Source organism: Ovis aries, chromosome 13, assembly GCF_016772045.2.
Source record: "Ovis aries strain OAR_USU_Benz2616 breed Rambouillet chromosome 13, ARS-UI_Ramb_v3.0, whole genome shotgun sequence".
Classification (NCBI taxonomy): Eukaryota; Metazoa; Chordata; class Mammalia; order Artiodactyla; family Bovidae; genus Ovis; species Ovis aries.
In genome coordinates, this window is record NC_056066.1 from 75,766,410 (window position 1) to 75,793,779 (window position 27,370).

The 27,370-nt window shown below is 48.4% G+C and overlaps 1 protein-coding gene across 33 annotated transcripts in view; it reads right to left on the reverse strand.

The window, feature by feature from the left end:
* Positions 1-301: 301 nt before the first annotated feature.
* The window catches only part of ZMYND8 (zinc finger MYND-type containing 8), a 122,711-nt gene continuing 95,642 nt past the window's right edge, over positions 302-27,370 (reverse strand). For 16 of the 33 annotated variants that reach the window (XM_042230232.1, XM_060397083.1, XM_042230231.1 and 13 more), the window contains 9 exons: positions 25,869-26,381; positions 20,580-20,972; positions 18,435-18,625; positions 14,117-14,197; positions 11,571-11,649; positions 10,375-10,614; positions 8,579-8,736; positions 7,394-7,460; positions 302-1,907 (listed from right to left, as the gene is read on the reverse strand). In XM_042230232.1, the coding sequence (XP_042086166.1) occupies positions 1,768-1,907; positions 7,394-7,460; positions 8,579-8,736; positions 10,375-10,614; positions 11,571-11,649; positions 14,117-14,197; positions 18,435-18,625; positions 20,580-20,972; positions 25,869-26,381 (1,862 nt within the window). In that variant the 3' untranslated portion in view covers positions 302-1,767. Of the gene's footprint in view, positions 1,908-3,742; positions 3,827-7,393; positions 7,461-8,578; positions 8,737-10,374; positions 10,615-11,570; positions 11,650-14,116; positions 14,198-18,434; positions 18,626-20,579; positions 20,973-25,868; positions 26,382-27,370 lie in introns of all 33 variants that reach the window. The other 17 variants (XM_060397077.1, XM_027977277.2, XM_027977282.2 and 14 more) reach the window with 3 other exon arrangements.

The window sequence follows — 27,370 nt, forward strand, 5'->3', positions numbered from 1 at the left end:
ATTTCTGTCAGTAAATCCCCAAGAACTGGACTTCCCAGGAAAGCTCCCAGTGGGGTCCATTATTTATAATGTGGAGAGAGGGGTTCCTGACCTTGTGTGGCCCTGTCTCCATGTTTGATCCAAACCTGACACGGCCATCCCGACCAAAGGGAAAACTGCAAATCTGAGGACGACCAAGGCATTTTTCCAAAACAGTTTAATTTAAAAAAGGGTGAAGAATCTGAAAACCTTAAGGGGTGGGGGGAACCCAAGAGAGCATACCGCGTGAGTCCACTGGCTCAGTCACAAAGAAACACCATCATCAAAAAAGATATTTAAGTTTAATACAAATTTTATACAAAGAAAATGTGAAAAAATACTTCCATATGCTAAAAGCAATTATGCTTCACAAATAAGGCCAGCTAGGCTAGGGGTTTTTTTTGTTGTTTTTTTTTTTTGACAACTGCAATCGACAAATGTTCCTTCCTGTTTTCTTCTAGGACTCTCTTTTTTATTTCTTCTCTAATATGGGTAACTAGCTGGAAACTGTACAGTTCGCATCCTCTTATCAACAATGGAGAGAAAGGGAACGAGACTAAAATGTACAACAGAATGTACTGGAATGATATCGTACAATTGATTTTTCTCATATACATACATCACCTTTTTGCTCTGTTCAATGCTTCTTGTTTTACACAACATACAAAAGGATCTACAGCATACGTAGTGTTGACAGCACGGCAGCGTCCTGCTCCCCCTCAAACTGCCTTGGTTTCATGCTGACATAAAAACGTACAATTCCATCGTATAAATATTACATACATGCTTCATCTCAGACTCAAATGTCCTCTCCGCGTGCGTCTCGCCTTTGACTTCTCACTTCCGTGAAGCACGGCCATCTCTTACCAAGCGGGTGTGAGTGTCTTTAAAGGAACCACAAAGCAAAGAAAAACTCTCTGTTTCGGAGCTTCTGACTCGAACGCTTTCTACGGTCCTCTCTTCGGCAAACTGAGCTGAGCGGGGCTTGGTTCTAGCTAATCTTCTGTAAACAAGGATGTGGGGTTTTGTTTTGTCTTTTTTCCCTTTTATAGGAGTAGAGTCATCGTGGAAATCACATAAAATTAACGAGCTCCTCCCTGTGTCCTTCTGGTCCAGAGAGCTTGCCTTTTGTAACATGATAACGTAGTATTTGAAAGGGGCCAATGGGGGCATGTGATGTTGTCCACAGCAGCACCGAATTCTGTGCTGGAAATTCCTGATCCCAACGTGCTGTGTACAGACATACGAATGGAAACTGCTCACGGGGCATCAGAGGAAGAGGAGCTGTGCGCCCCAAAGCGAGCCCCGCGCCCTCTCCGCACCCGTCACAGACGGGCTGGCTGACCATCCTTTCTCCAGCATTCAAACATTATTTTTGTTGTTGGGTGTGTTTTCTGTTTTTTATTGTTTTTTCTCCTCTCTCTCTTTTTTTTTTAATAAGTTAAAGTCAATACAAATATAAAAAGGGGAAGGTACTCTAGGCTCGATGACATCCACAAATTGTACATTATTTACATCTAAAGCAAAGGTTTCACGTGGGTGGAACAGTCCTCAGTCAAGGCTATCGCCGGACGTGATGTAGTGTGGGCGGCCCTCTGTGCCGGGCGCAGAGGCCGAGTCTGAATGGCTGGCATCCTCCAGGCTGAGGGTGGCGGTCTTCCGGACTCACGTTTCTTTGCGGTTTCCGGTTTCCCTGGTGTCTGGGTTGTTTCCCTCCATGGGGCGGGCAGCTTGTGTCCCAGCGTGTCCCTAGTCCCAGAAGGTGTCCAGGCGGGACTCTTTCGGGATGAGGCTCTTCGAACTGGTACCGGCATTGTGCTCGGAGCGGGCTGACCCTCGCTTCTCCTCGCTGCCGCTCCAGCAACTGGATTTACTGCTCCGGGAATGGTCTGGGGAGGGGGGAAGCCAAAGGGAAAGGGAGCTTTAGCATCCAGGCCCACCCCTGAACAAGGGCAACCATCCCCTTCTACGTGATCCACACCTGCCCCCCAGGAAGCCACCTTCCCCTCCCAACTCCCCACAACACACAGGGGCAAAATCCTGCCACCGTTTACTGCCCTGCATTTATAAGGATTTAACAAGAGCTGGTTGGAAAAACAGGAGGGCATCATGCTCAGAGAAAATAAAGACAAGTGGGGAAAAGGTACTAATTTATTGAGGAAGATGTTTCTTGTGTGCCACTTGGGACCAGGCACCCTTGCCACACGAGCAGACACCAAGTACCCCCATGTCCTTGTTGCATCCGACCTTGGCCACTAAAAAAGGCACTGAAATCTGGCATTCAATCTACTCACTTCTGTTAATGGGGTTTCTTTAATTAGTGTACAGGCAACTTGAAAAAACAGACTTACACCTAAACCAGCCAAAGGAAAAGGAGTGAGGACCAGAATGGTTAAGCCCACCTGGGCTTAATGGTTAAGACCAACTGGCTCCCAGTAAGGACGAGCTTAAGGGTCAACTGCAGGATGCAAGAACCAGAGTGACCTAAGGGAGCTTCAGGGACGTGTGCGTTGTAAGGAGCTACATCGTGGATGAGTAAGACGTGAGGACACTGAAGGATGAGCCAAAGGAGGTGTCTGTCCAGCTGGGAGACAGTCCAGCCTGCAGGCTCAGCGGGATGGCCGACTCTGAGAGACCCACCAGCACATCACTGAGATCCCATCATATCTTAGATCATTTACAAAGTTCAGACAGATTGGGACAAAACTTTTTTTAACTTCTTGAGGTGGGATGATAATATTTGATCGAAAGAAGTCGGCTGTCAAGCTTAGAGACAGAATCGGAGTGAGGGAGCAAGGGACCGGATCATCGCCTAGAAGGGTGACCACTCTTATCATCGCCTGGTGATAGAGGCATGTGTGTGGTCCTGAGCTCTGGTTCTGGAAGAGAAGCAGCAAAGACAGTGGTAAGGATCTCCCAAGTCCTGGATTCATTCAGGAGGGAATGCTTCCTCATCACTTGCATCTGTGACCCAAAGGAGGCGCTATTGCGGTGGGCAGAGCTGGGGTCTGGGGTCGAGCTCTCTTGTGGTCCTTGAGTCCACCTCTTCTTACCCGTTCTTCCCGACTCGTGACACCTACACTGTTGTTCCTCCGGAAGATCAGTGATGCAGCTGGTCATCACAACACGGAAACTCTGACAAGGCAGTCAAGTCACACTGGAATCTCCCCAGCTCTGCTGAAGGCAGAGACCAGCTGGGCAGCAGGGCTTAGCTTACTTAGCACAGAAGCTGCATCCCAGAGCCAGGCTGGCCACCTGAGGAACTACAGAGCCGACAGGACAGGGCGTGCTGGCTGGTTCAGCCGGTCACTGCAGAGGGTGTGACTCCAGGACTCATCATGGAAAGACTAAGGATGAAGCCCCTTCAAGAAGCCAGACTGGGAATTCCCTGGCAGTTCAGTGGTTAAGACTTGGTGCTTTCACTGCCAAGGGTAACAGGTTCAATCCCTGCTTGGGGAACTAAGATCCCATGAGCTGCATAGAATGGTTTACAAAAAAAAAAAAAAAAAGACCATCTGTCCTGGCTCTCTCATTTCTTACTGCAGTTTCCGATGGCCATCAGAGGCACAATGAGGAAGAAACCAGGCAAAGCCAAGACCCATCACTCAGGAGAACAGGAGAAGACACGCCCACAAAGCAAACACACACGGACACACACAAGACGAGCCCTCCGCCTGCCGGGAAAAGCTCCCCGCTGGCTGCCGTGAGGCGGGTTCATACTTACACTTCTGGGCTGGGTAGTTGGGGTGCGGCTGGTGGTCTGTGGAGGTTGGGGCAGAGGCAGGTTGCTTGTCGCACCTGTTGCTAACTGGAGAGATAGCACAGGCCCCCTCAGAGTCTGGCAGAGAGCTGAGTCCGCCAACCCCACGGGCTCGCTCTCCTGCTCATCAACAGGCTACTGGTCTTAGCACGGGGTGGGGGCTGCTGGGTTGATGTCACCATTTTCCAACTCAACGCATTCACAGGAGACTAAGTCTTTTAAAAATGCATAGTAAAACCATGAACAGGATCGCTGGACACAGCACGAGAATACAGGTGGAAATACGGCATACAGGACATGAAAGCAACCACGTGAAGCCATCAACTCCCAGAATTCTGACAGCAAATTTTTCTCGGAACCACTAGCTCTACCCAGAGCTTAATTCAGCCAGGGAAACAGGAGGTGCTGGCCCCACCATACTTAGGTGGGAAGGCTCCACCCAAGGAACCCAGATTATTCAGGGCAAGTATAATCACAAATCTACTGCCAAGGCTGATGACAGATCAGAAGAGAGAGGGCGATGGAGCTGTGTGTGGTGAGAAGGACTGAGCGAGGAGCCACAGGTGAGCTTCAGTGGGCTTCACTCCTCAGCCACGATGGCAGGACACCAACACCTAACTGTCTGAAATGCAAGAGCCCGAAATGAGCGACAGGAAAAGTGTCTCAATAAAACAGCTGTCACGGCGAAGCACTCGGCAGGGAAATCGCTAAAGATACGGTACAGGGAAAAGTAAGGCCATACAGAGACAGAACAGCACGACCGTAATGACGGAAACACAGATGATCGTCTGTCAACCTTTAAGAGAGCCAACAGCCAGAACTGAGAAGGAACCAACTGCAGTTATAGAAGAGAATGCACACACACCTTGATGATGGGCAAGTCAGAGCAGGGAGATGGGAATGGCTGAATATGACAGTGGAGGAGAGGTGAGGAAGGCGATGAGCACCAAGAGAGGGGTCCAGGGGCACTGTTTCCTCCACCTGGAGAACAAGGACGAAGCAGACAGTGCTGAATTGGACCAAGGGAACCCACAGAGCACATCCAACAGTGACAGGGTGGTCTGCGAGAGAGGGGAGAACAGAGGTGGTAAGTGACCCCGAGTCTCATCTTCTAAAGCCAGAAGTCAACAAGCAGTGTCTAGATAAAGTCGAGAAACAGAAATATGGGGAAGCAAGTTATTTACAAATAAGTACCAGATGCAAAAAGATAGCCATGGAAACTGGGACAAGGAATTTTTTTCCCTGTTCAATTTTCTCTGACTGGTCATCCCTTGGTATCAGGGATGGTACAGCAGATTCATTCCAGGACCCACCATGAATACCAGATTCCATGGATACAAAGTCTCATGGTCAGCCCTCCCTATCCACATCCACAGGTTCAACCAGCTACAGACTGTGTAGAACTGTATTCATTATGGGGAAAAAAATCCACACAGATGTGGACCTCCATGGTTCAAACCCATGTTGTTTAAGAGTCAACTCGATATGCAGGCATCACTTTAAAATCTTAAAATGAAGAGACAAGTGAACAGGAGAGGCCCACGCCCACCCCCAGGAAGCTCCTGTCTCCTATTCAACCTTTCTCTCTCCCGACTAGACCCTCATCTTAACCAGCCAGGTTCCAGAAGCCGATAAAGAACATAGGAACCTCCATGTTTTTGCGAAGCCCACTTTTCTCCAGATTCCTTCCACACTGTCAGCGAGCAGCAAAACACTAACAGAAGCTCGGAGACGTATGAGGAATCAGAAAATGAGCTGGTCTGTCTGCTTTGACGACAACCCATCAGCCAGACGGCTGTGGAGCGCAAATAGGGGGCAATGAGGAGCCATGAGCTCCCAGTCCTGATCCAGCCTCCAGGGACCTCAGGTTCAGCTCCCTTCTGCCCCCGCTCTAGAATAACACTGCAGCACTCCCTAAAAAATGCTGACGATTCGGGATCTTTCCCTCCCTCCCCCTCTAGTTATCAGACTCCCTGGGATGGTCTTCTCCCCACTCCACCCTCCGCACCAACTCCCCAGCAACTTGAGCCTCCCTACCTCCTCTCTCTACCCTCCCTTTCTACTCCCTCGCACACCAGGGTGCTTCAGGTCGGGGGTCAGCCAGTGACGGCCCACAGGCCAAATCCAGCCCAACACCTGCTTTTCCAAGTGCAAGCTCACTGCAGCACAGGCCCATCTGTTTACATGCCATCTGCGGCTGCTTTCATCCGACAACGGCAGTTCTGATAAAAGATTGTGTGGCCCTCGCAGCTTCTCCTCTTTTACTCTCTGGTCCTTTACAGAAAGTCTACCAACCCCTGGGCCAGGGAACACCTCATCCACCTCACAACTGGGAGATGCTGTATCTCCCAACTGCCTTCCTGCATGCAAGCCTCCTTGTCCCACTGGATTCCATACCCAACAGCACTGCTTATCTTCCTAAGGCCCATTAATCTTCCCACATGGATGCCGCCACTTTGCTGCTCCGAGACCTCAACAGCGGCCCCTGCCCACAGCAGTGTTTTCCCCAACTTAAACCCTTCCCCACCCCAAGCACCTCTGCAGCTCTGACACATCCAAAATCCTACTTACGGCTCAGCTGATGTTTCTAAACTCACTCTCCACTTAAGCCGAACAGAAACTCCTGTATCACCACCAAAAGCAGGAACCCATAATACCTGCCATACACAGCAGGCAACTCTACAAATCAACATAAAGGAACCTGAACTGTAGCAGGAAGCGCTAGGCGGGTGCCATGCTGCTGAGGTCTCGAGTCCGCTCTGCCTTTGTTAAAAAGAGAAGCTAGAAGAAGGGATGAGGAAGACCTCAGCTCCAAACTCAACGTGTCCTCAAAATGCAATCACAAGACCTGAGTGAGAGTGAGAAGGGAGCTGACAGGCGGTTCAATCATAATTCCATGCCCATTTCATATTCCCCCTGAAGTCAGCTCATGCCACCCCCCTTTCATGTCCCCTGAACCTAAATCCCACTTCCAGCACCACTGGGAAACCTCCAGCCACCCTAACAAGGGACATCACTTCTTCCTCTATGTACTCAATATGCAGAAATGAGAAAAAAAAAAAAAAAAAAGTTTGGTTTTCAACAGAAGAGAATGATCTAGAAGAGAAAAAGACCCTGGTTGGAGCTGAAGGACCCTGAAAACAGCAGAACAGTTCTCACTGAGGATGAACCCTTTTGGAAGGCCTTAAAACTGGTTTGAGAGTGGGCAGGGGAAACACCCACTGGGCTAGAAGACAGCTCAAACTCCACAGAAGAGGAGAACCAGAAAAGTTAGCGCCAGCCTGCCAGGTTATCCCTCGAGAGGAAAGATTTCTACAGAAAGCTCATCTACTAGAAATGGGGTTTTTTCCTCTTAAGGCTCAAGAACCCTCCTCCACGGAATGTAGGCACTGGGTCCTCAGGGACTGTTTCACAGTTTCATTCTGCTTGGAGAAATGCCTCAATGCCAGCCACCCCCTCACTCCCGCTGACCAGGCAAGGGCGCCCCCGAGAATCCCTAAGGAAACCCAGTCTGCAAACCACCGCCCTGAACCCTTCAGGCTCTCCCTGAGGACATGGCTCCCCTCTGCCAGTGCGGAACATAAGAGCACATTCACCCACCAGGGGGCAACATACCAGAGCCTTGGTTGGAGCCTAAGAGAATGGAGGAGGGTGTCTCCCTGGAGCCAGAGAGGTCGACGGTCTAGAAACACAAAAAGAGAGACATGGAGGCAAGGCACTGGGGTCAACGGAGCCCTCCCAGGGAAGCCCCGGGATCCATGGGGGTGCTCGTCACGGCCCCGCCAGCACCTTCATGGCCCCTACCTGGTGTGCTCAGGGAGGGGAGGCCAGGTCAGCTGGGGTGGCTCTCCCCCTGTGCCCTTTTCTGGCCTGTCTCCCTGGACACAGGAACTAGGGGGGGCCCTTACTCCACTCTAGAGCCTCAGTGTCAAGAACACTGTTCCTCAACTGCCCTCTCTCTAACCTACTCCCCTCTTCAGATTTCTACCCGGTCACAAAAGAAGTACAGCTGTCCCCCAGGACCCAAGGTGGAACGGTTCCAGGAGCCCCCAAGGATGCACAAGCTCCTTATATAAAATGGCCCAGAAGGATGACTATAACTGTGCCTTTGTATCCGAGGGTTTCGCATTCACGGATTCAACCAAACACAGAATGGCATTTTGGCAGGCTGCATCTGCAGATGAGAAATCCACGGATACGGAGGGCTGACTACATATTACACCATATTATACTGATTCACTTTTATTTCACAATAACCTCTTCCTAGGCAATACTATCAATGAAATCAAAGAGGTTTGACTTCTGGGATGACTTGATGTTTTCCCTAATACACGTGAAGTAAAACCATAATGACTACAAACGTAAAAAATGACCAACGTGTCATCTAAAATAATGTCTGCATACAATCCATATACCACACCCTGGGAAAATAAGAGGTGCAATCTCTGTGTCCAATACGGCAGCCACCAGCCCCCGCGGCTATTGCATTTAAATTAATTATTACTAAATTAATTTATAACATCTGAAATCCAGGTTCTTGGTCACACTGGCCACAGTTCGAGTGCCCAATAGCCACCTGAGGCTGGTGATTCCCACAAGGGGCAGAGGAGATACAGAACACTGCCATCATCACAGAAGGTTCTGCTGGACAATGCTTGCCCTCAACACACACCTGAGGAGGAGGCCTGCAGAGACCCTGTCGCCCCCACCTGCAGCCTGAAGACAGACTCACCGTGGCGGTGGGAGGGGGGCAGGTCTGAGATTCTGCTTGGCCCCGAGGCGCGTGGGACAGATACTCACCGAGCCACCGTCCTTGCTTTTCTCAGCTGGCGTCTCCTTCTCTTTCGAGGCGCTGCTTTCCGTGGGGGCTGCCTGAGTGCTGGAGGAGGTGCCCTGGGATGATTTAGTTAGTGTTTCTGTGTTTACCTCAGGGTCTGCTTCCTGCTGAGGGGCGGTAGCTGCGGGCAAAGGGCAACAGAAGCCATGTATAAGCCGAGCGTAGTAGCGCCCAGGCCTGCAGGGAACCCTGCTCCGTGCAAACCACCACGTGTTAAGAGATGCCAGCCAACCCCGCCCAGGGCACAGCGCCGGCCCAGAATAGCTGGACTGGAGTCTTCCCAGACGCAATAATTCCAAACTGTGCGTGAAGATATGTTCATTTTTCAGAGTCTGTGATTTAAGTTTTATTAAATCATTCTGGAGACAAAAGCCTGTTCGTGAAGCAAACAGCCTAGTACGGTTGTTCCAATTACTCATTTCATAATTTCTAATTTTAGACCAGTGTTCACCTCATGAACTCGCTTTCACCCTGTAACAGCAGAGTTGAGAAGTTTTGACAGACCCCATGGGCCACAAATCCTAAAACATTTATTCTCTGGACCTTCATAAAAAAAAGCTTACCAACCCCTGCCTAGAGCTTCTCAAACTTGGGTCATTCATCGACTGCCTTTGAAAAATTTGCCAGTGCACTGATACATTCCCTTGTCATATTATTTATGTTATTTGCATTTAAATAAATTCTTTGAAGTGGAGACTTTTACTTCTAAACACAGGAATCTAATATTGGCCATAAATAAGCACTAACTATAAAATATTACTGCTGCTAAGTCACTTCAGTTGTGTCTGACTCTGCGAGACCCCACAGACGGCAGCCCACCAGGCTCCCCTGTCCCTGGGATTCTCCAGGCAAAACACTGGAGTGGGTTGACATTTCCTTCTCCAACGCGTGAAAGTGAAGTCGCTCAGTCGTGTCCGACTCTTAGCGACCCCATGGACTGCAGCCCACCAGGCTCCTCTGTCCATGGGATTTTCCAGGCAAGAGTACTGGAGTAGGGTGCCACTGCCTTCTCCAAAATATTACTAATAAATATTATTAATAAGTTCTAACTAGACAGTGTTTCCTGCTAAAGTCTCCTGGTCTGGGATCTGCTCACTTTGCATTAGAAAGAGATTTTAAAGACAGATTAGTTCCAAACTAACACTTTGCCGTTCACAGAAGAACTGGTGATTGTTTGAAGTCTTGAGTCCAGGGTGGGCTCCATGGTGGGGGGCTGTCACTGGAGAAGGGGGTAGAAGACGCACTGGATTTGAGTGTGTGTCTGCTTAGTCACTCAGTCATGTCTGACTCTTTGTGACCCCATGAACTGAAGCCTGCCAGGCTCCTCTGTCTGTGGGATTCTCCAGGCAAGCATACTAGAGTGGACTGCCATTCCATTCTCCAGGGGATCTTCTCAACCCAGGGATCGAACCCAGGTCTCCTGCATTGCAGGCAGATTCTTTACCATCTGAGCCACCAGGGACGCCCACATTTGGTTTGGGCAGAGACAGATATTGCCCCCAGTGCAGAACCACAGCAAGCCACAGGAAGCTGAAGTCATCTGGGCTGTCATTACAAGCTCCGTTCACACAAGGGAACGCCGCCAAGGAAACCAGAAGGTGGAAACAACGGAGCCTGGGGACTTGGCCACGTGTCTGCCTGCTCTCTTGTGTGCAGGAGTCACTTGTGGTGAGTGAGCATGGCAAGTGTCCTGTGGTCCACGGGGGGACAAGGGCCCGTCCACCACAGCCTGGGCAAGCGGGCGCTCCTAAGGCCCTACCTGACTGGGTGCAAGACTTCATGTGCTCGGGCCAGTGGGCCTGCTGGCAGGGGTAGTCACAGTAGCTGGTGTTCCAGCAGCAGTAGAAGATGGCCTCCTTCTTGCAGTTGGCGCACCACTGCTTCTTCTTGGTCTCGTCCACCGCCTGCTGCTTCTCCAGCTCCAGCTGCTTCTTCACCTCGGCAATGAGCCGGTCCCGCTCCTGCTCCAGGCTCTGCCGCATCTCCGCCATGGTCAGCTCTGCCAGGGGAGGGGAGGGGAGGGGAGAGGACGCCAACGTCACTCCCCCAGCCCGAGCGGTGGGCTCATTCACAGCAGGTCAGAGGGTGGACCCTAACAGCTGTGAATCCCTGTGAATCTCTCAGGGATGTCCTGGTCATGCGAGCCAGTGCAGAGAGTCACCCAGCCTCCCTGAGCTCCAACGTCCTCATCTGTAAAATGGGCATCCATCCAGCTGACCTAAAGAACTATTTGTAGTCAGGAATGTCAGGTCCTGAGGATACTGATAATGGGGCTCCGTGGGGACTCTGCAAGAAGTGCTCACATAAATCCTCAGAGCAGTTTTCACTCAATTCATTTTGAAATTTATCATTCATATAAGCTTTTTTTTTCTATCAAATACTTATACAGCACCTATGATCTGTAGGCACTGTTGTAAACACTTTATAAATATGAACTCTTTTAATCCTTAATCTTAAGGAGGTGTCTACTACTATAATACCCATTTCACAGATGAGGAAACTAAGGCACACAGCTGCTAAGATGGGCAGAGCTGGGACTACAACTTAGATATACTTCCTTTTGATGTGTTTAGTGGCAGTGGATCTAATCTGCCAGACAGGACATCAGGACTGATCATTAGGCTGACAGGACAATTATCAAACAGCTCAGGCTACTGAGATGTCTCTCAATTTTACAACAGGTCAGAGCTCACAAGCAGGAGCAGCTACCACAGCTGTTGGGATGAACTGGTTGCTGATGCTGGAATTTGGAAGAGAGGAAAGGGGGTTCCTGCCAGCTCCTGCTTCATACCTGGTTTCTCCAAGTTAGACTCCCTAGGATGCTGTGCTCTCCCCAGGAGTGGTACATCCCCCGGCCTACTTTTGACTCAGTTCACATCTGGGCCCAACTCTAGACACAGTAAGAAGTTCCTATCCAAAACCTTCATCAGTACAGACCAGGTCAGCAGCACTTACCCAAGTTGTGTTTCATTTCCGAGAGCTCCTGCTGGTGCAGCCACTGGAGTTTCTCTATCTCAATCCTCAGCCTGCGGATCTGTAAGGGGACAGAAAGACTTACAGAGCGCATCTGGGTGCCTAGTGCCAATAGGGCTCAGAAGCTCCAGCTCTCGCTATGGGTTAACGTCACGTGCTGAGTCAAAGGACGGGCAGCCTGGTCTCTGCTGGCCTCCCCCAGTTTGGGTGCCAGTGAGTTAATCCAAATTCATGAGAAATTCTGCTTCAAAAAACCAAATACAAGTGATTCATCTTTTCTAAGAGATACTCCAGGAAAAGCCATTTAAAGCGAAAAAGAAGACGAGATTTTCAAAATAAATAGTACAGTGAGTCCCCTACATACGAACAAGTTCCATTCCTAGAGCCCGTTCATAAGCCCAATTTGTTTGTAAGTCCAACAAAGTTAGCCTAAGCAACCAACTAATACAATTGGCTATATAGCACAGTACCAGCTACATCACCGCTGCTTTTATGCTTGCTTCTGGACATCCTGGGCTTGAGATAAAGATACTGTAATACTGCACCCTATACAGTAAAGCACGCAAAGCACAACCTCTTGCAGAGCATGTACGCACGTGACGACGTGCGCCAGACACAGAGGGGGTACGCGCATGACGACGTGCGCCAGACACAGAGGGGGTACGCGCATGACGATGTGCGCCAGACATGTGAACTAACCTACGTGACTGGACATGCAAACGTTCGCGTCTTTGAAAGTTCCCAATTTGACGGTTCACACGTAAGAGACTAACTATATGAAACAGCTTTGAGCAGGACTTTGGCCTAAAAAAATAAAACATCCTAAAAACAGCTTTATCTTTGACGTAAAGTTTTGGGTGGGGCCCATAATCATTCACCTGAAATCCCAAAGCTTAACCATTCTGGAAACCATGGGGTATTTGGGGTGGAGGGGAGGACGAGTATATTTGGGGCCAAATTCATCTGGAGAGAAGAAAATATAAACCCAAACTGAACTGATACAAGGCTGCTGACAGTGTTTAATCATCGCCATGGTTCAACTGGGATGACTTTTGCCCCCCTCCTCTGTCTATGACGCTGCAGTGCCTGGAGACATTCTGGGTTGTTTCTGGCATCCAGAGGGTAGAGACTGGGAATTCTGCTCAACATCCCAGACGGACAGGACGGCCCCCACCAGAGCGAAACATCTGGCACCAACGTCAGGAGCTTCAAGGCTGAGAAATTCTGATTCTTCCAACAGGGTGGGAACAATCGTACTGTATCACTGCAGAAATGCTGTCTCTACTTGTGGAAGGGGGCTGTATATTATCTCGTTAAAATCTGGAATATTCTGACATCTGTCAAGACCCAAGGTTTCAGGTAACCCGACATCAATTAAATGAACAAAAAGGAATGAAGTATGACGACAGGTCAGGGTAAGGGAGAGGAGGTTTTTCTAAAAACAGCATTTGGCCTTGTTGTTTGACACCCCAGCATAATCATAAAGACGGTCATATAGCAAAAATACCTAAAGAGATTCACTGATTTTTCTTGGGACCTCCCTGAAATCTTTACATTTGCACAGCTCTCTTGGAATTTCCCTCGCAGTCCAGTGGTTACGACTCCATGCTCCCAATGCAGAGGTCACAGGTTCAATCCCTAGTCAAGGAACTAGGATCCTATAAATGGCTCAGTGTAGCAAAACAAGAAAAAGCTGAAGCACACAGCTCTCTGTTTAGGCCTATCAGAGCATCTTCCTGGAGATGTTCCCCTCTTTTTCCGGGTGCCAGCCTCACTCTGCCTGCTCTCTCACATCAGTGGCTCCATGTGAGGTTCCCCTCACTTTCCATCGTGACTTTCAATGATCTCAACAAGTCCCGCCACCTGTCATTTCCCCAAGGTACCCATCTGCAGCCGGCTTGTACTGACATTATCCTAGGAAGAAAATTCAGGGAGGCTTTTCTTTTTTTAAAAAAAATAAGTGGTCACTTCATAAGTGGACATTTCCATGTTTTAACCACTTCATTCTCTAAGCAATCGCCTAAACTGAGGAAGTTTGGGATACTGCCTCTTGAACACCAAGATCACTTGAATAAAAAAGTCCAAACTTCAGGAGATGACGAAGGAGCCAATTTTATATGGGGCCAAAATAACCGGTTTCTATTTCGCCAGTGGGTCAATAACTCAGGCTTTGGTTTTGGCTGTTTGGTTAGAAGTGAGGTGATCGCAGAGAGCAGGGTGTGTCTCCACAGCACCAGCTTCCCAGCCAAGTGAAGAAATACCCTTAACACCACCATCAAGGCAGAGCACGCCTGGGGACCAGGGCCAGAACCTGAGAGGGGTTTCCAGAGAACTTCAGGGTGCCCCCATATCAGCCCAGAGAAAACACCCTTAGCAAACAGGGAGTGAAGAACGGGAGGAAGGCTTTAAGGCAGAAACTAGCAACACTGTAAAGGAATTTTACTCCAATTTTTAAAAACTTAAAAATATATATATGAAACACGGATAACAGCCACAAAAAAGCAAGACTAGCATGTGTCACCTCTGACCTCGGCTATTGTGCTTCCGGTAGTGTTCTTAGAAAGATCGTTGTATATTTCCGTCATCGTGCCTTTTATTGCATCCATCATCTGAAAAGATAAAAAGAGAAACAATTCGGGTGATCGACTTCCCTGATACTTTTTCTAGAGGACATATATCCAAAATCTATCTGTGTGCAGCCAAGGAAACCATAAGCAAAACAAAAAGACAACCTTCACAATGGGAGAAAACATTTGCAAAGAAAGCAACCGATAAGGCATTAATCTCCAAAAAGGAATTACTTTCCAAAATATACAAGCAGCTCATGCAGCTCAAACCCCCCCCCAAATAACCCAATCATAAAATGGGGGGGGGGGGTCTAACTAGACATTTCTCCAGAGAAGATATACAGATGGTCAACAAACGTACGAAAAGATGCTCAACACTAATGATTAGAGAAATGCAAGTCAAAACTACCATGAGGCGTCCACCGCACAGCAGTCAGAACGCCCATCATCAAAAACTCTCAAACCATAAATGCTGGAAAGAGCGTGGAGAAAAGGGAAACCCCTCCACTGTTGGTGGGAATGTGAATTGGTGCAGCCGCTAGGGAGAACTATATGGATGATCCTTAGGAAACTAACAGCAGAGCTTCCATGTGAGCCAGCAACCCTACTCTATGTATCTGGAGAAAACCGTAATTCAAAAGGAGGCACCACCCCCGGTGTCCACTGCAGCACTGCTGACGACAGCCAGGGCTCGGACAAAACCTAAAGTGTCCATCGACAGAGAACGGATACGGAAGATGCACCTGTATGCAACGGAGCACTGCTCAGCCGTAAACAAGGCACGAAACAGTGCCATTTGCAGAGACATGCGCGAACCTAGAGACTGTCACACAGAGTGAAGTAAGACAGAAAGAGCAATATACTGCCCAGTATCACTTCTACGTGGAATCCAAACAAATGGCAGAGATGAACTTACTGGCAAAGCAGAAACAGAATCACAGATATAAAAAACGAACCTTCGGCTACCGAAGGAGGGGATGGGTGAACAGGGAGGTTCAGACCGGGACTGACATATACACGCTACTGTGTTTACAACAGACAACCCATGCGAACCTACTGCTCAGCACAGGGGACTCTGCTCCATGCTCTGCGGCGACCTAAATGGGCACACAGCTGCTGAGCCCTCCCACGTCACAGGAGGGGCAGGAGGCGACAGGAGACCAAACCAGGCCTCGGCTCTGGCCTGGCCACCGCCAAGACACCCGGTGCTACGCAGTCTGCTCGAGGTTCAGCAAGAAAAGAGGACAAAGGGCATCCTTGGATCTGATGCCAGAGATTTGTTCCTGCCATTATATCTTGCCATCCACAACTCTCTCTGAGCCCAAGGAATAAAACGAGGATAACAACAGTGCCCCCTAGTAGGGTGTGTACAAGGATTAAATGAGAAAAAGAGACTGTGGTTCTGTACCTGCTGAGGAGTTCATAAAGAAATACCTGTTTTCTTATTTTCACAGAGTTAATTCTCAAGAACATGTGATCGCAAAACTGCTGCCAACCCCCAAAAGAGTAACCCCCAATTCACCCCCAAAATAGGTGGAAAATGAATAAAGTATCTGTTGAAATATTAGTTCTCCTCCTTGTTGCAGGGACCACAGGGGGACGCTGCCAGCAAAAACACTTTGTGCTTTATGGTCAGCCATTCTGTACGGGCCTCCCTGCTCAGGTCCATTTAAACTATTCAAACAAAATTGCTTTACGAGAAAACTTTAGAGAGTGGATGAAATCCAATACTTTACTAATGCCATAGTTACATTCCATTTTAAAGAAGTCATGAATTTGTGGACTGACCTTTGTTCTCACTCCCAAATATAGCAAAGAACTCAACATTAATAAAAAGAGCCCTTCTGCCAAAACACACAAATCTGGGTCTTCAACTCTGGGTCACCTCAGACACAAGCAAGTTCACCGGCTCCAAAACTATGTCGCTGAGTGGTTTTTCTTAACTGCAAAGAAAATGCCTATCAAAAAGTTCATTCCTCAATTCTGCTCCATGAGTAAGGGGGAGAACTGTAGGAGATGGCATAAAAAGGGATGCAGGAGTGGAGAACACTGGGCTTGGTGTGAACACCAGCCTGAGCTGCATGGCAGCCTCAGTTTTCTCATCCATAAATGGACAACTTGGACCAAATCAACGGAAGGCGATACAAGAAATCCAATCAAAGCCAAGCAAATGAGAAGCCATGGGGGGGGGGGGGCGCGGGGGCTCCCCTGGTGGTCCAGTGGCTAAGCTTCTGCACGTCCAGTGCAGGAGGCCTGGGTCTGATTCCTGGTCAGAGAACTAGATCCCACATGCAAACTAAGAATCTGCACCCCACAACTAAAGACCTGGAACAGCCAAACAGATAAATAATTTTTTTTAAAAAAGCCATTTAGGCAATACCAGACATCTTAAGTCAGTAATTTTAAAAAGTACCCTCTTTCAGTTCTCTTTAATTCTACAACAGATCTTGTTAGGAAGAAAGTCTCCTCATGGTACCATTAATTCTTTTTTTGAATATAACTTTATTTATGCATTTATTTCTGGCTGTGCTGCTAGTTGCAGTGAACGGGGGCTACTCTCCAGCTGCCGTGCAGGCTTCTCACTGCGGTGGCTTCCCGTGCTGGATGGAGAGCACGGGCTCTAGGCACGGGCTTCGGGACTTGCGGTTCCCAGGCTCGGGAGCACAGGCTCGGGAGCTGCGGTGATGGGCTTAGTTGCTCTAGGGTGTGTGGGATCTTCCCGCATCAGGGATGGAACCCATGTCTCCTGCATTGGCAGGCAGATTCTTTACCAACAAGCCACCAGGGAAGCTTGCATTAATTCTTTAACACTTTCATGCGAATCACTCCTTTTAACAGAAGAAAGATGGACTTAGGCTTCAAGCCTTGAAGAACAGGATCTGGTGAGTTTAGACTTTTTATGTCACTATAAATAAAAATATGAAGTCAATCCTAGTTCAAGGTGATGAACAGGTGAGACAAAAACCCTGAGGATGCAACCATGCCTAATAGTTGAACCCTTCCTGTTCTGAAACTCAGGGACTCAATAAAAATTCTTGTGTTTTTATTCAAAAGGGGGGGAACAGAAATACTAAATAAAGAGATGTCACCCCAAGACTTGGGTTTTATCTCTTTAGCCACACTGACTCAAGCGCGGTTGCTTTAAAAAGCCACATGTAAGAACAATAGGTTTGCGGACACTGGACAACTGTGGTCAGCAGGCCTGGTGTGAATTCACAAGTCAGCTCAAAGCCGGGTTAAGCGGATACTCTGGATCCTGGCTATCATTCAAATGCCAGTTAGGCATTCACGGATTATGTGGCCCTGGACAAGTTGTGTGGCCTAGCCAGTTCCCAGTGTGCTCATCTATAAAATGGGTGTGAGGACGTCCCTGGCAGTCCAGTGGTTGAGACTCTGCCTTCCACTGTGGGGGGTACAGGTTTGATTCCTTAGTCAGGGAGCTAACATCCCACATGCCTTGCAGTCAAAAAACCAAAACATTTTAAAAGGAGGAAAATAAATCAATATTGCAACAAATTCAATACAGACTTTAAAAACTGTACACGTTAAAAAAAAAAGGGGTACTGATAAGAAGCCCAGTGAGAAGTTAGGCAGCAACCTGCTTTCATTCTTCAACTATGTATCAAGCACTGTTCTGGGCCCCAGCAGAGAGCAGAATGGACTCCCCTGGGAGCTGCAGTTCTGGTGGTGATTTTCACTCCAAGGGTTCTACAGACATGAACCTGCACATCACTCCAGAGCGCCTGCATTTGACAGCGAGGAGAGCTGCAAGCTTTACTTGCCCGAATTCAACAGTGAGCAGAAGAGCACTTGGCAAATTAAGGGAGAAGTGGAGAGGAGGGCTGGGCTGGGGGACGGGATGCATTGGGAGTCTGGGATTACCAGATGCAAACTATTATACATAGAATAAACAAGAAGGTCCTACTGTATAGCACAGGGAACTACACCCATTATCCTGTGATAAACCATAATGGAAAGGAATATGAAAAAGTCTATGTGTATATAACGGAATCATTTTGCTATACAGTAGAAATTAATACAACATTGTACATCACTTATACTTCAACAGAATAAATTTTAAAAGAGAGAAGAGAGAACCTGCACGGAGAGGGTGCCCACAAGTGAACGCGGAGCAGGGTAGCCTGCCCACCACACCCCTCCACAAGGAAGATGCCAGGAGGACAGGCGAGTTGGAAGGGGACTCCACCACTTCCCAGTCCCCTTCAATTCCTGGAAAGATCCAAGGCTGGTCCTCCCCGCTCCCGCCGCAGGCACTCACCTTGCTAGTGTACTTGGCGATGTCTGCAGCGACATCAGCTGAAGCGGTGGCGATGGGCAGGTCTGCGCTGACCGAAGATGCGAGCGTGCTAGTGGTCCCTGAGCTGGTGACCAGGGGCGACGACTGGGTGCTGGTCACCAGGGTGATGGTGGAGGTGGATGGGCTCTGTGTGATCTCTTTCTGCTGGACAGCTGGGAAAGCAAAGGTTCTCGGTCACCCCACTGCCTCAGGAAGGCTGCCCCAGCTAGAAGCTGTGGTGGGAGCAGGGCCCAATCCACACCATTAGAGTTTCTCTGCTTTCAAGGGACAAAAATTCTCTCGTCGGCCAAACTCAAGCAAGGTTCCTCCGAGCCCTTTCTCAGTGAGACCTCCATCTGGGTCTATAAGGACTAATACAGTTTCCAACAGCTCAAGGCTGCACCCCTAAGATGACACCCACCCCTTTAAAGTCCCCACCTAAGAAAACTCAAGGCTGCCAATAGAATTGCCGATTTGCTCCAGTCAACACCTAATGATAGGGCCCATTGTCCAGTCTCTGTGGGAGGGCAGAAGCCTACCTTTAAGAGGTACCAGAGTCACCAAACCCAGACATTTCACACGGACCAACACCCCCTTCCCACTTTGTGTAAAACTGTCCCTTTCTGACTCTACAGAGCCCCTACGATTCCCCCTCCCTATTCCCAAATTCTCGCTTTAAAACCCCAGTCCCCAGTGTACACGTTGAAGCTGACTTCAGTTCATATCGGACATTGTGCCCTACTGCAATAGTATATAGCAGATTAAAATCTATCTTAACTGCTTCAACTAGTGGCCAGCTTTGTTTATCGTTAATAGGACAATCTGGGAATTAGGAACCATACCATCAATGAGCTCCTTCTTGCCAGCTCCCAAGTTTCCCGGGATGGCTCATTATACTTAAGGGCTATGAATTCAGGAGACTGGAACTGACCATCCCAACCTGAAAGATCCCAGACTCGGTTCTGCCCCAGCAACTCCTCAGACAGCAGGATCGATCCGGCTGTACTCCAACACTGTGTCTAATCGCTCAGTCTCCTTCCGCCCCAATCTTTGAAGGGCTTCACTGGGGGACCCAGTTCAAGATCTGGCTACTTTTTCATTTCACAACCTGCTACAACTCTCAAGAGTTCTACTCACAAGAGTGCACTCGGTATGCGAGAGTTTCGAACAAGGAGCCCAACCACGGAGGATCTCAATGCAGGTTTCCCCATGAAACAAGCCCTGTGTCAGTCCTCACAAGAGCTGGACAAACTAGTACCCATCGGATCAGCGCTTTGTTCGGCTTTACATCAGCCCAGATGGAGCCTCCTGCTGGGAGCTGTCATTCCAAGCTTCAGCAATGGTTCCTGATGCTGGATCTTCTTGCGTAAGGGGGTTAATCCCTACTTATTAAGGTATCCTTTACTATCCACTTCTCATACTGTACTCTTTCAAAAATAATGCCCAGGGGTTCACGGGCATGCACGAGGAAACTTATACAAAGGTATTCATTGCAGCACTGTTAACAACAGGGAAAAACTGGAAGCAACCTACATGTCTATCTGTAGGGGAATACTTTATTAAATAAGCTGTGGAATACTACGCAGCAGTCCAAAAGAATCAGGAAGAGCTCTATGTACTGACATGGATGGACCTCCAAAACATGCTGATGGGTGGGGGGGGATTAAAAAAAAGGCAAAGATGGTACCATTTTTATGTTTCCAAAAAGAAAAAAATAATAATACTTTTATGAAGTCATATATATATATACATAAATATATATGCATACATGCATTAAAAAAAGATCTTATGGTTAACAATAACCTCAGAGAAAGGGTGGAGAATGAAATAGAAAGTCAATCAAGACAACAGATTTTTGTGTGTCTAGGCATCTATTTCACCCCTTTCTGAGAAGACGTGCATGTACCGTTTATAAAATGAAAAAGGAAAAAGAAAAGTACAAAAAGCAAGCTGCAAAACAATTTTTAAAAATAATGCCAAATGGAATGTGTCAGGCCTCCAGGATACTATGGCCAGGCAACCAAGGGGAACTGAAAAAAAAAAAAACAAAACGAGGACGATTTTTCTCCTGTCCGTGTGGCGAAAAGGGAGCGGGCGCCACGGAGAGCGGAGGGGGAGGCTCGGTACCTTTCACAGCCTGTCTGGTCTGATATCTCGTCCCCTGGGAAGACTGAGGCTGCTGCTGCTGCTGCTGCTGCTGCTGCTGTTGCTGCTGGCGCTGCATCTTCTGCATGTGCCACTTTTGGGAGGACGTTTGAAACTTACTTGATGAGTTCCACACGACCCGCTGCACAGCCGGGGCAGTCTCCTTCGGTAAAAGCGGCCTCTGCTTTTTCACCGGGCTCCCCGTGGTGGTGGTGGCGGCGGCGGCGGCGGCGGCAGTGGCGGGGGCCGTGACTGTGGACGTGGTGCTGGCCGTGACTCCAGCCGTGGGAGTTTGGGAGGATGAGCGGGTGAGGACCGGCGTTTCGGGGGGAGACTGGCTGCCCGCTGGCGTGGATGGTGGAGCTTTACCTACAACTGAAGCCAAGGCATGAAAACACGAAACAGAAAGTAGACAGGACTCAGGCTGGCCTGCAGGGTCTGCAGGCCGGCGAGTTCTAGGTGACCATCCCTTGGCAGGCTAGCATGCCAAGGACCTCCCCGTGAATGGGCACACCGTCACTTTATATGCTTAAGCCACTTCTGCAGCAGGTTCTAGCGTAAAACATCAGCCTCCTTGGGTTACATGCTGGCTCACTTTTGAGATACTTGTCAAGGCCTCCAGGGGACTGAGGCCAGCATGACCCAGCCCCTAGCCTGGAGTTGCCCACCTGCTAGTCGATGACCCAGTGGATGAACAGAATCGCTGCAAGCACCTTGTTTTACAAGTTCAGTGAGCACTTTGAGAAAGACTTAGCCAAAGTCCATCTGGAGATTAACAGGAATCCTTTTCTTGGCCAGGAAACCTACAGAGCATGTACCCCAAGGAACCAGACAGCCTCCCAATGGCCAAAGCACTGAATAACAATGAATCACCCAGAAAGAAGAGTATTGTCTTTCATCTCTTCTAATTCCTTCTAGAATAGTCTCAGTGTGGTCCTGGCAGCCTTGACACCTAACACTCAAGGGAACTCCACCCCAAGGCCAGAACCTTCCCCAGCACAATGGTATTTATGGAGAATTTAGAAGCCTTGCTTTTGTTTTGACTGCAGTTATTCCTGTTATGTCTTTTATGCAGAGCACAAAATACTGTTTCACCTACTGTGTGGTAGTCAAGTTTAAGTCCAAAATTGAGTTTAATTTGTTTTTTTAAAAAGAGAGCTGCTGCTTCAAATAAAAATATATTAAGTCAATAATTGTACTAGCAGGTCTTGGGTATGGCAAAAAGAATGAATGCGAGTGACTCAAGCTTGAAAAAAGCTGCCTTTTGGACTGTATCTTCTGGGAGGAGCTGGGCTATAAGGGAGGAGGGCAGGATGTCAACAGGCAGCAGGGAGAATTTGGAGGGGAACCGCTTTAGCCAAGACATGCCCAGGAATCGGCAGCATATTGGTGAGTGAGGGCAGCCAGTGAGAAGGGCTGGTCGGAAGGCAGGTTAGAGCCAGAAGCACTGAGCGGCAGAGAGGGGATGACCACATGAGTGCTCGTCTGTAAGGGGGAGGTCAGTTACTACTGCAGGGGCCCCAGGCCCTGCAGAGATGAACCTGCGTCCCCAGAGAGGATTCCCCGGGATTCACACAAAAATCACGGGTGCAAGTCAGCATCCTTGATCTCAGACGATGTGCCTGACATCAAACTCTTTTTCAGAAGGACTGAAAGTGAAGTCGCTCAGTCGTGTCCGACTCTTTTGCAATCTCATGTACTATGGCCTGGCCAGGCTCCTCTGTCTATGGGATTTCCCAGGCAAGAATACTGGAGTGGGTTGCCTTTTCCTTCCTTCCCCAGAGGGGATCTTCCTGACCCAGGGCAAGAATCTGGGCCTCCTGCACTGCAGGCGGATTCTTTACTAGCTGAGCCACCAAGGAAGCCCCTTAATAAGGACCACAGCTTTTTCAGGGGCTCAGCATGCTTCCGCCGCGTGACTCCCTGCCTGTCATTTTTAGATTTCTATCACCCAAAAGAGACATGAGCTCTTGATCATTCTAGGGGAAATTTTCAGTTAACCGTGGGTCTGGAAAAACCAAGGAGTATGAAAGGAAAGGAGTGTTGACAGGCTGACTTTACTGCCTGGGGGTGGGGGTGTCTCAGTGGTTATCACAACTGACTGGCCTCCTGCTCCTCTGGGGAAAAATTCAGCCAAGGTCCTGGGCAAGAGCACAGGGCGGGGCTGGGAGAAGATCTCTACCTAGAGTGAGGAGCCCCCATCCTTGCCCAGGACAACCTTCCAGATGTCGGACACAACCTCTGCCCCTTCCCTTTCCAGGGGCAAAGGTGGCTTTGAGCTTGGCCCTTCTTAAAAAGGCAGAGATCCCACAGGCAAAGCTTCTAACCTGCAAAAGCATCTTTAGTGCCTCTCTTTTCGGCCATCAGATTTAAAAATATACTGCCCTTGTTGATTAGCTAGCCTGAACCGTCCTTGGGCAAAGGGCAACCACAAAAAGCTCTTTTTCTCTCTATCATCTTGCAAAAGCAAACAGCTGGCTTTGTAGATGGGTTACTGCTCTGCAAGAGTCCCATTGGAGCTCTTTTCCAAATTAAAAAAAAAAAATTCCAGTCTTGACACACTCTTGGCAGGGGGGTAGTGTTTCATTTAGACACTAAAACATTTTCATTTCTAGAGGATGCTGATGGTTTATTGGGGCGGGGGGGTGGATAGGGAGAGGAAGGGCCATGGAAAATTCCCTTTGTCCTAAAAATTTGGGAGTGTATAATCACCTGTAGTCTCAAAAAGAAGTGAATTTCTTAAAGGTCAACACTCCAAAAGCGACCCCACCCAACTAACCTACTTATATCAGACTTAGGTTGCTGTCTTGTACATTAAAAAAGGACTTTTTAAGAGAAGGCTGGAAATGACTGATGTGACCCAGGTAAGCATAGTCAAGGTCCTGACGTGAGCTCCCTTAGCTTCTGCTCTAGGACCTCTAGCTAGAACAGCCGTCTTTCTATCTGAGGATTCAGATTCTGTGTATAAGCTGCACTCCGAACTGAAGATCAGTTGGAGGTCACCAAGCACTCTCCAAAACACCCTTGACTTAATAAACTCGTAAGTAAAAGCACATCATTGAAAAGATGCTCAACTGCAGAGTCGGACACGAAGTCGAATCTTCGAAACCCAAATCATGCTCAGGTGGCTCTGGATTTCAACCCCTGCTAAGTTCCTCTAACTGAATTATGTTTCAGAATCATCCTTTGCTTCAAAGTCCCACCACATACTCAGGGGCTCCTAGAGAAATTTGCTCCAGATACCAGTGAGAGGAACAGCTCAGCTTCATTTTATCAACTGGAGTGCTTTCTATTTAGCGGGGGGAAACATGAGATCTTTTAAGGCACTCATATGTGTTTCCCTTTTTGCTTTGACTGCCAGGAAGCTTGGACCCAAAATGGAAGCCTGACTTTGCTAATTCTGAAGGCTGAAGTAGTTATTTCTGTATACAAACTTTCCCCAGATCTCTCACTGTTCTGTTTTCATTTTTCTCACTGATGTCTTGATTTCCATTTTATCAGTATGTCACAAATCCTTTCTGGAAGGGGCAAAAAAAAACCCACAACCAAACAAAGATCTATTCCAGAAAGAGAGGAATAGTATAAATGTATCTATCATTCATAGGAACACTGCCATATGGGACCCAACAATTCTACAAACTTCATGGAGTAACTGCTACTCTTGTTGCTTTCTGCAGCATCAGAAGTGGTACCTCAAACCCCAATCCACACAGAAATGGATGTTTCAGATGCCATTCGTAATTCTCAGGGATGGGGCAGTGATCCATCCTTCCTGACCCACTCAACTGCCTCTCTCTCTTCCTGCCTTATATCACTGAGAGATATTCCATCCTCTTCCAATGAACTGCAGGGACTGAGGTTCCAGAACAGTTCATGTTGATACAAACACAGAAGGAAGATGCTCAAAGCCCATCCCCCTCCTGTTTAAGCAGCCAGACTAATAAATCCCCAGGGGACACATAACTGAGACGTTACCTCCTGTCAGAAGCTGTGTGTTGTCTGTCACTAAAAGTCATGTCCAGCTCTTTTGTGACCACACGGACTATAGCCCACCAGGCTCCTCTGTCCATGGAATTCTCCAGGCAAGAATACTAGAGTGCATTGCCATTTCTTTCTCCAGATCTTCCTGACCCAGGGATCGAATCTACGTCTCCTGCATTGGCAGGAGGATTCCTTACCACTGAGCCACAGAATTAAACCTGGCTATCCCCTTATGTAACCCACAAAGTACATGAGGTTTTATGGCTACAACCTCCAATTTGTCTTTTGGCCGCGTCTCTCCTGGGCCCTTAATTAATTCTTCATTATCTTTCTTGGGTATATCGGAATCCCCTCACCACCCACTTGCCAAGCCAGCTGAGAAGTTCGCTGACTGCTTCGCCCATGGGCCAGACATCTTTCAAACCATTCCCATGTTCCACTGGGGGGTCTGCCAACATGCCTGGGATGCGGCAGGTTTGAGAACAGCCACTGCTAGTTCGGTCCCTAACAGCAGCGAAGGGGGAGCTTAGGTAGTAGTTCACAACTAGGAGAGATTTTGTGTTGTTAAGACCCTTTTGAAGGCCACCACTGGGTAGATGCTACTGACATCCAGGGATACTGCTAAACATCCTCCTATACACAGGACAAAGAATTATCTAGCATAAAAAGTCAATTAGTGCCAAGGCTGAGAAACCTCGGGCCCAGCCAGTTAAACGCAAATATGGCAGAACACGGGCTTAGGTGGGTATCATACAATAATCCCCCCTTGGATTTCTAGAGGCCTTAAGAAGAACACAGCAGTCTGGTGCCACCGACCCAAAAGGTCTTATAGTCTAGTAAGAAAATGTGTTTTGAGATGCCTGGGCAGCGTGAGGGGAGGTAAAGGAGAATAAACTCATCAAGGTCTATGAACTGAACACTTTTAACAATTTCAGCCCTGTTCAATATCTTAACATTGACAAACACTTTAGGCATGTAAGTGAACACATTGGAAAAGAAACTGCTTAGGTTCAAAATGACTTGACTGTTAGAAGCAACTACTACTTTCTAAGAGACTTCTCTTCCTGTGCTCAAAATCAACCACATTGGGTACTGAGAAGGTAAAAGGTGGGCAGGCCCAGGTTAAGGCCTGGTCCCACTCAGTAACTAGCTAAGTGACCAGGAGCCAATCCTAGCTTTGCTGTGCCACCCTTCACGATGTCAGAGGGTGACATGACACGTGATACTACAAACAGCAAGGTGACATTCTCACACCAAGCCAAGAAACCGGAAACGGGTGCAATCACTTACCCTCCTGCTTGGGAGATGGTTCTTTGGGTTCCTTCTTATTTTTTCGACCCTCCCGCCCAGAATGGTCTTCTCCTAAATCTATGACAAGTTCGCTCTCTGAATCGGAGTCCAGGCCCAAATGCACTGTTGGGGAATCCGTCTCATCTTTTCCCTTCAGCTTATCCTTTGTGGGATGAGGCGAGGGTTTTGCTTTGTCTGAAAAGTCCTTCTCAGGCTGGGGGCTTGTCTTCTCCTTGACCGAGCTTGGGTCCGCTTTCTCACTGGCTGGTGACGTGCTGACTTTCAGCTCCTCTTTCGTCTCCACTGGGTTCGGCAATTTGGGCTTTTTTTTGACAGCAGATGGCTCTTTGTCCATCCGAGCCCCCTCTTTGTCTTCAGCATCTTCTGGCTCGTTCTTGGACCTCTGTTCCTCATCACTGATAGAGTCACTACCGCTACTATCTGACTTCTCAGAATCCTCCGAATCGCTGTGCTCAACAGCCGTATAAACATCTTCCGAGATTTCATTTATGCCTAAATTCAAAAAGAAAACCCAGCATGTGGCGTAGTCACAGAATAAAGAGCAGGACCAAAAAAACGCAAACATTTTCCACGCCCAACGCTGGAATAAAAAAAAGAAACATTTCACATTGCATCACATTTGGTCTGGTTGGGGGTTAACAGTAGACTCAAGTTGCAGCTGACTACAGGTGACAAATGGAACGTCTGCTGAGGGTTTCAGTTACTGACATTTCAAGATGAATTTCTAATTTATCCAGAGCTCAATCTTGGCAGCATGGGTAACTCACTGGGACACAGAGAATGGGAGGGATGGAAGGGAATGCTACACAGGCGTCGTTAAAACTGATCCATTTTACAGATTAGAAAAAAAGAAGCCCTGAGAAATCACTTGTCCTGGGACACAAAGAAAACCAAGACAGAGAGGCGAGGCCAGAGACATGGGCTCGAGGCACCACTAGGCTCTTCTCACGAATTCCCAGAGCATTAAGTCTATTACCCTTTGTATCCAGGACTCAAAGAAACAGGCCAAGGCTTAAAGCAGGGGATGCAACTCACAGCCCACGAGCCACAGGAGCAGACGTGTTATTTAGGAAGCAATGGTTTGACCCAATGCTTTCCAACACTGGGTTATTTTGTTTTTATTTTTAACTTAGAACGTCCTGGCCAATTCATAAATCGGGACGTTTCACACAAAAATTAAAGATGCTAGGCTTGTGCTGCAAGAGCAGAAGACCCGGCCACTCTGGGTCGCAGGCCCAAGAGGCTGGCTGGGGCTGAGAACCACTGGCCCCTTCCGGTTGGGGAGCACGGTCTCCAGGCGGCCCAGCCACCCAGCCCCCACCGGGCTCCCCGCCCTGAAGCAGAGTCAACACCACTGTGTTTCTACTGCTGCTCTGCTTGTAACCGAGTCCAGAGGAAAGTCACCCATTTCCGCGTCTCAAGCAAAAGGAGAAACAATGAAACAGCAGGAGTTTCCTATATACACAAGCCAAAATGGGCAA